The sequence below is a fragment of the Dipteris shenzhenensis genome, chromosome 25, assembly GCF_047967505.1.
Source record: "Dipteris shenzhenensis isolate YYH24624 ecotype China chromosome 25, Dip_SZ_1.0, whole genome shotgun sequence".
Classification (NCBI taxonomy): domain Eukaryota; kingdom Viridiplantae; phylum Streptophyta; class Polypodiopsida; order Gleicheniales; family Dipteridaceae; genus Dipteris; species Dipteris shenzhenensis.
The window spans coordinates 38110873-38124753 of record NC_141620.1 but is presented as its reverse complement, the minus strand read 5'-3'; the positions used below and the strand labels follow the sequence as shown (position 1 = coordinate 38124753).

At 40.0% G+C, this 13881-nt stretch overlaps 1 protein-coding gene across 2 annotated transcripts; it reads right to left on the bottom strand.

Annotated features, from left to right (window-relative positions):
* Positions 1–1134: 1134 nt before the first annotated feature.
* On the bottom strand, positions 1135–3267 carry LOC147885855 (heat stress transcription factor A-2e-like). 2 transcript variants are annotated; one of them, XM_087396571.1, is made up of 3 exons: positions 3198–3267; positions 2778–3116; positions 1135–2462 (listed from the first exon to the last, which is right to left on the bottom strand). In XM_087396571.1, exons 1-3 carry the CDS (start codon positions 3204–3206, stop codon positions 1392–1394), a joined length of 1419 nt encoding a protein of 472 aa, XP_087252697.1. In that variant the 5' UTR covers positions 3207–3267; the 3' UTR covers positions 1135–1391. The 2 variants fall into 2 exon arrangements, with proteins under 2 accessions (XP_087252697.1, XP_087252700.1); XM_087396574.1 differs by having other exon boundaries at positions 1135–2279.
* Between the last annotated feature and the right edge of the window lie 10614 nt (positions 3268–13881).

Genomic DNA, 13881 nt, shown 5'->3' with positions numbered 1-13881 from the left:
CATCTACTTCATACTTACGGTATCCAATTCATCACATTCACTGCATTTTTAGTCTCATATTCTTCACAACCTTGCAAACTCGTAAAATTTTCACTACTAAATTTATTGTCAAATTATTCAACTTTTTTGTTTTTATTATTGTAGTTTATCATAAATTCATCATCTTCTAATTGTAATCTTAATCTAGAGTACAAAAACTACATTTCTACATTGATGTAATTTAGCTGCAACTTCACAATAATTATTGCAAAAGAAAAAACTTAATGGTCAATTAGTTCATTGCCTCCAAAATAAACAATGATATTCTAATTTTCAGAAAGCACTAGAAAGTGAAATGGAAATCGCATGCAAAATGAGTGCTTATATAAACCAATCACCTCACACACTCTCCTTTGAATACTATGCGTATCGATGGTAAGGCTCATAAGATTCTAGTGGTGCTTATCTATCCATAGACCTACTTGTAAACAAGTTTGTTAGAATAATGTTGATAGCCAACTCTGTAAATAATGTCAAGAAGTCCAACATACATTTGTAGGCGCGATACAAGTGAGAAAGCAAACAAAAACTGTACTTTGAGCATGTCGATGGCTTAGATGAACAATATACTAGTATAATATTTCTTGAAATAATCAAGAACAAGAAGGTTCATTAGCGATGAGTGGCTCTATGTGATGGGAATCAAACTTTTGCTCTTTTTTCATCACTAGAGACACAAAGATTACCCAAAAAAAGTCACCTCAGGATGGGTTCAGACCACCTGCTGGCGTGTGCAGGACAAAATAGAATTAGAGGATGGCCGTCACAACTAATTTGTGTCACCAACATGTGCTTGCTATAGCAATTGGAGGGGATGGAATGGGCCAATCATGTCGGCCATGGAGTGGGAAGCCTTCATGGGCTGGACACAAATCTTTTGTGCTAGTGTTCGGACCCGTCCGTCCTATTGGGCCAACTAGGACGTCAACCCTTCACACCACCTTTTGGAGGATGGCCGACGGGTGGTGTGAACAGAGTCTCATTTCATAGATAGTTGGTAGAGCATCATAAGAGAAAACTGAATCACAACATCAATTTTCAAAATAAAAAAGCTTCACTTACCAAAACTTCCAAACCATAGTTTTGTTCTCCACGGCCACATGACAGCTTGAGTGCATATGAAGATCCTGATCAATCCATCGAGTGGATGTCAGCAAATGCTTCAAAATGCAGCGTACACTTGCATTTGGCATCGTACTCTGGGCATATAAGGAAGAGAGTATGTGAGAAGTAGTGAAAATATAGTACAGTTTTGTACAGGATTCCGATGTTACAAGTTAGCTAAGCTTGTGGGGGTTGTGTAGACGAAGATAGTGTTGCTAACCAAAAATGCAGCTCATCTCCATTAGATCTCAACAGCTAGCTGCACAGCCGGAGTGCCACTCAAGAACCTTTACGGCCCTGCCGGATCCGATCCTAGATCGCTCCTCGCTTTTGGCAGCAGCCAATTGCTTTCCTGCCCCCCCTTCTGTGTCCAGGTCGTCAGCTTTGAGATCAACGCCAAACAGCTCCTTCCAGAAAACATCGCTCTCCCCAGACTCGAGCATTCCGATCATATCAGCCATAGACATTATCTCTTTGCCTCCCTGGAGGACGTTCAAACGTTCCGCCTCCTCTGGAAATCCTGCTACAACAGACGACTTACCCTCTTCTCCCTCTACCTTGTAACCCTGATGTGTTTTGCCTGCTGCTACCTCAATTTCAACTTGTCCCTCTTGCCTTTGCGAATCACTCTGCACTGAATGAATTTCTGGATTTGGGCCTTCAAGTTCAGTATTACAATCACTCTGCTCCATTTGATGAACTAGGCCTTCGAACTGCCCAGACGACACATCAACTCCAGAACCGAGAAACGGGATTCTCAGGTCTGGGTGGCTTGGAAATATATTATTGTCCATCCCCTGCTTTTCACCTGTTATCGAAGACCCAGATTGCCCTGCAGCTGTTGACACGACGCCGACGCTTTTCCCCACTTTAAGCAAGCGGCGTCTCTTTTTGAGATTCGCAAGGCGTTTGGTGACTTTGGTCTGTTTGTTTTGTTCCGCAAGCCGCGCCAGAAACGTTGGATTCTGCATCATTTTAGTAAGGAATGCCATCACACGTTGGTGCCTCTGGTCTGCTGTCTGAAGGCGCTGTGAAATTACTCTCATTTCCTGCTGAACAGTCTGCAGCTGTTGTCCGAGCCTGACTACCTCTACCTTCAACAGAGTTTTGTCCCTCTTGAGGCTCTCGATTTCGCCCTGCACACCACCATATTTTCCCACCTCAACGCAGGGCTCTGCCTTCAAGGTCTGCACAACCTGTTGCGACTGAATTTGGAAAGCAGATTTTCGCCTTTGAATGTCTTTCAGAAGATGCTTTTGACCTCTCAGAAATCCCTCATTAGCAAATTCCCAACGACTCGGATCTATCTTCTTAAAGCCCTGCAGATAGTGATGGTGTAATTACCACTTGAACCAGCCTTCAGGGTTTGTTGTTCATGCTATCGTTTTAGAGCCGCGCACCTAAGCCGTTGAACTCTCTAAGTTGGGGTCAGCATCAAATTCGAACGTACCAACTCGTTACATAGGCCATCTCTTTTGGAAACAAAGAGCGATCGATAAAAACTAGCCCAATTATTGACAGAAGAAGATCTTTGTTAGACCGTCACTTAGACAGCTCAGCAGGGGCATCTACAGATAGAATTTTAGAAGAGTGAAAGTTCCGAAACTGCCAGAGCTCGGTAGTAGAGGTCTTACATATGTATTAAGCTGGCGGACAAAGCTGGAGAAGTTGCTATGCTTGAAATGCCGAGGAAGGAGGTCCCGCGAGAACGCGTAGGCGTCCCAGACGACGAAGCTATTATTGGCGCTGCTCCAGGAGACGACGGAGTCTGTGGAGGGATTTTCGACCATGTCGTAGATCTTGGAAAGGAACGGGGGAGGGCCCGTGGCAAGCAGGCTCTCGGAAGGCTGAGGGACCAGCGGATCGACGTTGGGTGCAGGAGGAGGAGAGGAAGGCAAATTGTGGAGAGAGTGAGCCGGTGGATGGGAGGCCGGATTAGGAGTGTGATTCGCCATAGCTACTGGTGGTGCAAGCTGAAGATTGACGCAGGAGGGAAGGATGAAAATGAGAATCAGAGAGATGGCAATGAGATGCAAAGCGAGATTGGATTGTACCTGATGCATTAAAACAAATTACTATCGGATTCGTGCTTCCACATCGCCGGTGTTGATTCTTATACTGAATTGAACTGAGAAGCTTTATGATTTATGATGATGGTACGATTACGAAACATTGGTATTAGGTTCGTGTATAATTCTCTCTACCCACCACGTGTCGTGAGCACGGACAAAATTTGACAAGGATATCTGTGTCATGAGCCCTTTTTTGTGTTAGAATTTCTTTGTCAAATGACAATGCAAAATATCTTTTGTCGTTTTCACATGAAAAACGTCAATCGATTTTTATTGTCAAATGAAAAACTGGCTTTTAAAAAAATTTTCATATGTTTAGATGAAATCCGATCTTATGGAATCCAAAGCGCATGAATGATTTTAGGAAATCCCAAGCGGTGGCTCGTGTGAGCCACCTACTCAAATTTAATGACTCCCGAGTCCCGCCGTGCTCAAATTTTGTTCCTGGAGGCTTCCATTGCGATTTTTGCATGCGCCTCCCTCGAGAGTCCGAGTCCTGAGTCCCTTCTCTCAAGGATTGTTCAATGTTTGTGAGGGGAGTCCTGAGTCCCCCAAATCTCCTCCATTGCAGCTGTTTGCGGCAAGCTGGAGCCTGGAAGATCGATTTGCCACGGTAGTCCAACCCCTCCATGCCACCGTGGATGCCACATATACATGGTCGTGAAGGCCTGGGAACGTGCGCCACAGTAGTAGCTAGCATGGCGGAATCCACTAGAGCCTTGGAACGTGTTCTGTTTGCCTCGTCTATCTTCTACCCAAGCGCCATCTATAGTTTCGGGTATAGCAGCTGATTGTGATCATCTAATCAAAGGTAACTATGTGCAGCACTATCCAATCGCTTTGATCAGCCGTTGTGAGAAGCTCTTGGTGGCGAGTTGGGCTTTTGATACGTTCTTAGCATGACTCAGATGATCAGATCCTTTGAGCAATCAGTAATCAAAGACAATAAAAGTTGGGAAGTTTACCGGGCTTAGTGAACAGTCTGCTTCATAGACTTCATTAAGGTTTTGTTGTTGGCTTTGAAAAAGAAGCTTTAACGAGACTGGGCAAGATTAATGTAAAAGTGGATAGCATAAGATCTAAGGACAATTGTTTCACAAAATACCAGAGAAACGTATTGGTTGGTTATGTGTAAATCGATTGGTCCCTCAATGATAGGCAGAGAACTGATTTCATTACTCACCGAAAGAAGAATGGATTCAGGGTTTTCTTAGTGGTTCTACCTTTGATTATGTTAAGTATCAGAATAGCATCTATTACGATCATGCGAGCAGCTAAGTGTTGCTTCAGCAAGGTGAAAATGCTGCTAGCGAGCTCCAAATCCTGTCGCCTCACCTTAGGAATTCAACCTTAGCGATACAGGACGTGTGCGGCAGAATGGACTTCGGTAGCAAAGGGATCCTTAAATTTGAAGACGTTCCATTCTGATGCTGCTACAAGTAATTGTGGATTGTTTGAGGAAAACTTGCGAGGCAAACTGTCGCTGCACGAAGAGAGGAGCTCTCAGCTGAGAGGAGGTCTTCGATTACATCTGTCTAGTCTCGTTCAGCACATCTGGCAAGATCGTGTACATGTAGAAGGTGAGTGAAGCTATGAAATCTTAATGCAATTACTTATTTCTCTTTTGTGGAGTCGAAACAGTGTGTTTTGATGCAGTTTTGTATTTTTCTCTGTAGGTGTTGGTTGCTTTCGAATTTATTGTTATGGAAGGTTCAAGCAGTGCTAGAAGTCTTAATAAGAAAGGAAAGGGGCGTGATTTATTATCTTTTTTCAATAAAGTAGGTGATGAGACCCATGGTGAGCAGTCGCAAAAATATAGGGAGTTGTATGCAGATTTGTTTGGAGATGAGAATGATGACAGTATGGATGAGATGCAAGATTTTGAGGGACACAATGATGTAACACAACAGAGAGAGGGAATGATAGTTAGGAGGTATCGAAGTCAATGGCGCTTGCAATACCCTTGGGCATACAAGGTGCAAGTAGGGGAGAAGGTATTAGTGAAGTGTGAATATTGTACAAAGTTTACAAAAGAAAATGTGTATGCTAAGGAAGGAGCACAATCACTGCAGTTAAGTGCATTAAAGGCACATTCTAAATCAGAGCAGCATCAAAATGCAGAGATACGCTTTCGAGATTGGAAAGATCGAGAAAGAAGTCCTATAAGGGAACGATTTGATGCATTGCATGATAAAGCAAGGGAGCAAATTGTATGTCTCATGAAGTGTGTTTATTTCTGCTCTTGTTTCAATATTCCATTGGAGAAGTATCCACATCTAGTCCAGTTTAATCGTTACATGGAAATGCCAAATATTTCATTAATGGATGAATATGCTTCTTATGCAAATCCAGTCTCAGCTAGAGAATTTCTGATGGCACTTCGGAATTACTTTTGAGAACTATTAAGTGCAGAAATGCTGTCTTGAATATAGGAGTTGTTACACGCTTTCAAAGTATTCTTCCTAGGATATTGGCCACACATTGTATAGCTCATCGGGAAGCTTTAGCTATAAAGGATGCAAGCAAATGCTTTTGGCAAATGGATGTGGTTGATAAGCTGGCTGCAAGTGTTTACACATGGTTAGGCAAGTCAACTAAGTGTCACAATGAATTCAGGATGTGGATGATAGAGAATCAAAGACTCAAGAATGGCTTGGAAAGCTACTTGAAAAATTCTGCAGCGGTTACCACCCGGTTGCAAAGAAAGAGTTGTGCCTTAGTGAGCGAGAGGAATTTGTGGAGTAGCTATATGCAGCAGGGTCTAATAAACGGATGCCAAAAGCATGGGAATTTTGTGTGTCCAGTGGGGGGGATGAATGGTTTTTGCAGTTTCCAGAGTTGATGCGACTATGGCAAGCCATATGGGTTATTCCAGCAAGTACAGCAGAGTGTGAAAGAGGCTTTTCGAGACAAAATAAAATCAAAAGTATAGATAGAAGTAATCTAGTGTTGGAAACATTAGATGCTCATATGATGCTTGTTTCAAACCAAGTCGATCCTTCCAATGTATCTTGGTCTAGAGTTTTGGATATATGGAAAATAAGCAAGGAAAGAGTAGAAAAATAAAGATGTGAACAAATTTACTTCTATATTATTTGTTTAGTGCTTTTTCTATATATCACTTCTATATTATTTGCTAGTGCTAAAGATTTCTTCAATGAAAGATTTATTTATGTGGATTTTTCATGAAATAATTTTTATTGTCAAATGAAAAATGGATATTCTATTTTGTTTTTCATGAGAAAAATTGGTGTATCAATTTATTTTTCAACTTACAAGTAGGGGAGTAGCTGAATTTTTGTCCCTGGTCATGAGCTCCCTTTTTTGTCCACCTGCAATATGCATCCATTTCAAGGAGGTCAATGGGCAAATTGACTTTTGTATATTGGCCCAATGGCCTCCTACCTTTTTAGAGCAAATTTATCAAATTTTGGAGCTCTAGAAATTAGGCCACACAACCTAGATACACCCTTCTAACTAATCAAAGTTTAATGTTGGTTAGCGGGCGCAAGTGTGACCAACTCCCATTGTCACTTCTTTTCTCCTTTCGTAAGCCCAAGTCTCAACACATTCCAATAAAGCTAGAAAAACCCATCCTTTACTCTATTTTGCATCTAAAATTGAGAAACATTCACTAACATTTCACCTCATCTTGCTAAGATACTAGGGAATTTGTTGGAAAAAAAAAGAAAAGAAAAAAGATACGAGGAAATTAGTGTAAAAATAAGCCAAAACCATAGGTTTGAGATGCAAAAATCAATTAACATGGAGGCCATCTTTATTTCGATTGGTTGGAGAAAAGTCTTCCACTACCACTTTTCGATGCTAATCCTTCATATTATCATACCATTTTGTACAATCTTTCAAAGAATATGTTTAAAAGGTCATATTTTCCCTTTCTTAAGGTGAAATAAAGTGATCGCTTTTTCTTACAGCTAGTTAGTTGTGCTTTGACCTAATATAGGGTTCTTGTCCTTTATGCTTATCATCTTATGTGGTGTTTCAAAGACTACATAAATGTAATTTTTACATTTCCCTATGAAACAAAACATTTTGTGTGGTATTTCAAAGGCTATAAACATAGTCTTTTACTTTTTTATATGAAATAAACTAGCTACTATGTCACAAGAAACATGTGTTTCATTACATTTGGACTAGTGTGCTCTCCAAATTTATTTCTATAAGTACTTTTGGATAAAAATTTAAAAAAACTCTCCAAAAAAGAAATTAAAACAAAAAAGTAAGTTAATTTTATAAGTTTTTTAAAGGAAATAAAAGTAAAGTTATGAAATTCAATGTAAATCCTTAGAGAGACATATTATAACCACTAAACATTATAATGCAATTAAATATTCTCGTACTTAAATCTCTCCTCATATCTTAATGATAACAATATTATATCATAAGGAAATGCCACCACATTACAATAAAGGCTAAAACTTAAAGACATGAAGTGCTCCTAATCTCAACTACCAAAACATGTTCTGCATTAAACCCCACTTTAATAATTTTGAATTATCCTACATATAAGTGTTTTGCATATAACTTTTTTAAATTGGTATCACACAGTCATGATTAGAGGCACTCTATAAGTGTAGTTTAAAGTCTTGAAGGCTCTTATGATATCCTTTAACTCTTGTATCTTGAATTTAGCATGAATTACAACATAATGAACAATCAAAATACGGTTTAAATTTGGTGTTCTACATGATATTAGTTCCCCTAAAAACTCACACGACTTCATAATATCCTATTGAAGACATGTACAAAGTATGATTGAGTTTGCAACTTGTTAGACATGACTAAGAATTTGCAAAATATCAAAATTTGCCTCACTATCAGCATTCTGTTAGCATTCTCTAAAATTACATTTGAGGCCATAAATCAAAATAAGTATGATTATCTAGCTCCAAGCCAATGTAAAAATATGTGTTATAATTATTATTAGACTCTAGAACTTACAAAATTAAAAAAACTCATTCTAATTAAGAAGCATGGCTATTTAATCTAAAACCTTATTTTATTGGAATTTTTGGTGTTAGATTGACCTTAAACTTTAGATAGGACTCAAAGTAATAGGTGCAAGTTCCAATCCATAATAATTCCAAGTTTTTTTCAGCATATAATATATTATAGCAAATAATAAAAACCTCAAAATAGCTTATCAATGCTTTTGACTAATTCTAAGAAGTGGCGAAGTTAACTAGACATAAAAGTGTCCTAGGACATTTTTATGTCCTTCTACAAACTAGTGTTAAAAAATTCATGAGACATTTACCCATTAAAAAATCATGAGACATTCAAGAAACATAATAAAAGTTTAAAAGAGATCATGACCATTTAATAAAATGAAACTTACATTTAATATAATAAAACCTTGTATAATTGTAAAACTCCATCATGAGTTTAATATAATTGTAAAACCTTATATAATAAAAAAACAAAACTTACATTTGATATAATAAAACCTTATATAATTGTAAAACTCTATCATGAGTTTAATATAATTATGTGCATTGAAGCATTTAATACAATTAAAAAACAACATCATGAGACATTCATGTAAAAAAGAAAACATTAAACATGCCGGCTTCTATTATTTACAAAACTAAAAGGGGCTATCTGCCCGTGTAACAGAAAAACTTAGCAGGAACTTAGCACATCCAAACAAACCCCCCCAAAACTCCTATATACCTTGAACCTTCAAAAGTCAAATCTTCCCAACTCACACGAATAGCTTCCCACCAAGGACATGTGGTGGGGTGGTGGGTGAAGAGATGCATGGATTTGTGGAAGGGATATTAGGTTGGCAAATCCAATTTCTTTTTGTGGAGGGCTTTGCATAATTGCATAATTGTTTTGAGTTTGGTTAAGCAAAATTTGTTGATAAGACTGCCTCAGCTTCCATGTGGTGGGTGCATCTCCGCACCCATTGTGTAGACGACTGCCTTAGCTTCCACTTGTTATTCAATAAACTTATTACCTCCCGCCCTTCCATAAGATTTCTATACATAGCTCTGTGAGTTTCCTCTAGCACGTGCCTCCCAGTGCCCAATGATTCACCCTCCAATCCACACAAGGGATACCATTACACGGCCACTCATCTAGAACATTATTAATCACTCTACAGACCAACACCATCTCTCCTTGTCAAAAACTCAAACTGATCCCTAAGGACCAACACTGACTTCCAATTCTCACATGCCACAAATGCAACTAGTATTTGATGCCCTTTTTATGAAGAGATCGTTCCACTTGCAGGTCCATCCAAGCTAAGTCTTTGTCTTGAAAAGTCACTGCCCAACTCCACCATACCCCCTCATGAAGATTGGCATCTCCATGCAACCCTGTATGTCCCTTTCCTTTCATAAGATGACCACAGCCTTTCCATGCATCATCCATTCTAGCAACAAGGTCTGTTGAACCATGGATTTTCACTTAAAACCACAATCATAATTTGTCATACCAGCCTAAATACTTCCACGCACCCACTCCTCCACCCTCCCAAACCTCCAAAAACCATTTGAGACACTCCACCCAAGGGGCATGCCCTTCAAAGACTTTCGACATCCATTTGTAAATTAAAGCACCATTTCTTTTATTAATATTAAGGCGCCCCAATCCCCCATTTTTCTTTAGCTACCTTCATGGCCTCCCACAATATGTAATGCCACTTCCGCTATCACCTCCAACTGAATCCTCATAGCATTTTTTCAATCTCTGCCCACTGAGTCTATCAAAAATGCTAGATAGAGGCTAAATAAGGCATAGTGGCTAATAGTGCATGCTCAACAATCAACACTTGAGCATTCCATCCCCAGTGTAACACCATACCTACCCACACCTTAAGCCATATCTTTTCTTTAAACTAGTCAAATCGTGGTCTCAGAACTTACAGAGAATATCTAAGGACCTACCTACTTCCTCCCCATAATAGAAAAGGACCATAACATTGGATGATGATCCGGGATGATGATCCGATAATGTAGAATCCAACAGCACTTTGCCTCCCAAAGGAGCTCTCAACCACCATCCCTCTTATGTAACTTAAAATCTATCCAAAGGAGCTCTCAACTAGCAGCATGTTGCCTCACAAAGGAGATCTCAACTACTACCCCTATTCTGAAACTTAAAATCTATCCAATCTACTGGATCTATAATCCTCCCCCTTACACTTATTGCTCTAGGTGATGCCTCCCAAACCCTCTAGGTTAATCACAAGACATTATGTCAATCCCTTATCCAAGCATAATTCTTTAGACTGAACACCTCCCAATCCTCTACCCACATGGGATCTATCCTCCTTGACCTCACTCATATTCCAATCCCCTCTAAACACCCAATTAGTCCCAAAAATATTCCCACTCAGACTTCTCCAACATTCACCCCTCACCTCCTTACCTTGCAAATGCCATTTGACCAAAATGTCTACACCACCCTTATCCCTCACAGGATAGTCGATGAACACTTCATACCCAATATGAGACATTGCAAGCCAAATGCCCTAATTAACACACCACACTTAATTTACTCTAAGAGCTGCACAAAAGGAATCCATCTACAAACCGCAGCTAGGCAACCTCTCTGCTTCTTTTTAGCAGAACACCCCTAAATATTCCATGAGGTCAAATACACATCTCGCTTCCCTCCCTTCCCATTACCTCAAGCATCTTGCACTTTATCTGTCGTTTCCCTTTGGTGTTTCTGCTTAACACTCAAAAAAAAAAACTTATAAGGACAACCATCCAGCTTCAACCATCTTCAACTATGTAAGACAACTCTATATTCTAGCACTCTTGGCCTTCCCTAACTCTTCCTCGCCTTCAATGCCTCCTCACCCTTTGTCAACAGAGTAAACAAAATTGGATCACATTGATAAGTTTGAGATCCTTCCTAAGACTAGCCCTACACCTCACTAGCAAGCCATTGTAAAATTCTCTTTCCTTGTACAGCTCAAAATCCCAAGATTTGGAAACCTTCAAAATAGCATGAATATCTGTACCCTAGTCAACACATGAATCCAAAATGCCTCTTGTCTCTTTCCTCCACATCCTACCCACCTCCTTAGAAAAGCAAATCCTCTTGAGTAGACCCTTATTAAACTTACAGGGAATATCTAGGGACCTACCTACCTCCTCCCCATAATATAAAAGGACCATAACATTAGATTATGCTCCGATAATGCAGAATCCAACAACACTTTTCCTCCCAAAGGAGCTCTAAGCCACCATCCCTCTTATGTAACTTAGAATCTATTTAAAGGAGCTCTCAACTAGTAGCACTTTGCCTCCCCTGGGAACACCCGATTAGTCCCAAAAAAATTCCCACTTAGACTCCAACATTCACCCCTCACTTCCTTACCTTGCAAATGTCGTTTGACCAAATGTCTACACCACTTCTACCCCTCACTGAGGATAGTTGACGAACACTTCATACCCAATATGAGACATTGCAAGGCAACTGCCCTAATCAGCACACCACACTTAATTTCCTCTAAGAGCTACACAAAAGGAATCCATATACACGCTGTAGCTAGGAAACCTCTCTGCTTCTTTTTAGCACAACACCCCCAATTATTCCATGAGGTCAAAGACAAATCTCACTTCGCTCCTTTACCATTACCTCAAGTATCTTGCACCTGATCTGCCATTTCCCTTTGGTGTTTTTGCTTCACACTCGGAAAGAAAAACTTATAAGGACAACCATCTAGCTTCAACCATGTATGATGACTCTATAGTCTTGGCTTCCCTAGCTTTTCCATGCCTTCAATGCCGCCTCACCCTTTGTCAACATGGTAAACAAAATTGGATCACACTGATTAAGTTTGAGATCCTTCCTAAGACTAGCGCTACACCTAAACAGCAATCCATTGTAATGTTTTATTTCCTTGTACAGCTCAGAATCCCAAGCTTGGGCAACCTTTAAAATAGCGTGAATAACTTTGTCCTAGTGAACACATGGATCCAAAATGCCTCTTGTCTCTTTCCTCCACATCCTACCCACCTCCTCAGAAAATCAAAACCTCTTGAGTAGAGTACCCTTGTTAAACTTACAGGGAATATCTAGGGACCTAAGTACCTCCTCCCCATAATATAAAAGGACCATAACATTAGATGATGATCAGATAATGCAGAATCCAACAACACTTTTCCTCCCAAAGGAGCTCTCAACCACCATCCGTCTTATGTAACTTAAAATCTACTTAAAGGAGCTCTCAACTAGTAGCACTTTGCCTCCCAAAGGAGCTCTCAACTACCACCCCTCTTTCAAAACTGAAAATATATCCAATCTAATGGATATATAATCCTCCCCTTTAAACTTATTGCTCGAGGTGATGCCTCCCAAACCCTCTGGGTTAATCACAAGACAATATGTCAATCCCTTATCCAGGCTTAATTCCTCATACTGAACACCTCCCAATCCTCTACCCACATGAGATCTATCTTGACCTGACTCATTTCCAATCCCCTCCAAACACCCAATTAGTCCCAAAAATATTCCCACTCAGACTCCTCAAACATTCCCCCTCACCTCCTTACCTTGTAAATGTCGTTTGACCAAAATGTCTACACGACCCCTTCCCCTCATAGGATAGTTGACAAACTCTTCATACCCAATATGAGAAATTCCAATCCAAATGCCCTAATCAGCACAGCACACTTAATTTCCTCTAAGATCTACACGAAAGAAATCCATCTAGAAAATGCAGCTAGGGAACCTCTCTTCTTCTTTTTAGCACTGCACCCCCAAATATTCCATGAGATCAAAGACACATCTCACTTCCCTCCCTTCCCATTATTGTTGAGAGAGCACTTTGTAAGCATCTCACAAGAAATTAAACCTATTCCTTATCATTTATACAAAAGGCATCCAAATACAAGAAAAGCACTATCGTGCATCAGCCCAAAATTAGCCAATTGAATAATCCATTCACGGTTACTTTCGTCCTACTATGCATTAGTTTTAGTCCAAAAAGGCATCCCAATCTAGTGCAATATCCCATGGCAGCGTTTCTTCCAATTAGGGGGCTAATAGTTCTAACATTTGGTACCAATCTGGCACCTCAAAAGCCTGTCTGGTGACCTTGAAGTAGATCTGGAACAATGAAATGAGGTTTGGCAGCCTTGGAAATCCTCTAGTAGGTACGAAATTTGCAAAGCCTCCCGCCTGGAAGCAAATTGAGTTGCCTAAAAGCTCCAAACTACCTCGAAAAGTGCAATTTTGATAAACGTCTGGCCTCGAAGGCCTCTAGAAGAAGTGCGAATCAGATTTAGGGCTGGAGGAGGTAAGGAACTATACTTAACTAAGTCCACAAAAACACCTAAGTCCCCAAATTTTAAATGGGATCCTAAAGGGCTTGAAGGTGTTTGTATGGCCGAAGCACCACTCCTATTGAAAATCCATCACTAGTCTCAGAAAGCAAAAAGCTTAGAAATTTCAAACCCAATATGAGAATGAAGAGTCAAATGGTGAATGGTAACAAAAAAGACGAACAAGGGAACACATGTAAATTGGACCAAATATCTTCCAATGGAGCTAGCATCCAAGCAAGCACCTCAAAGTGCCATGAAGGCCTAAGGGAAGTTCCCGATACTTCAAAAACTACACTAGAGGAGAAGCAACAATACCAATGCCTAGGCTAGTTAGGGAATCAGAGTTTAAAGAA

Coding starts and splice junctions, on each gene's coding strand:
- LOC147885855 (XM_087396571.1), bottom strand. Junction 2,463..2,777: donor TCCGCCAGCTTAATACATAT/GTAAGACCTCTA, acceptor CACTATCTGCAG/GGCTTTAAGAAGATAGATCC.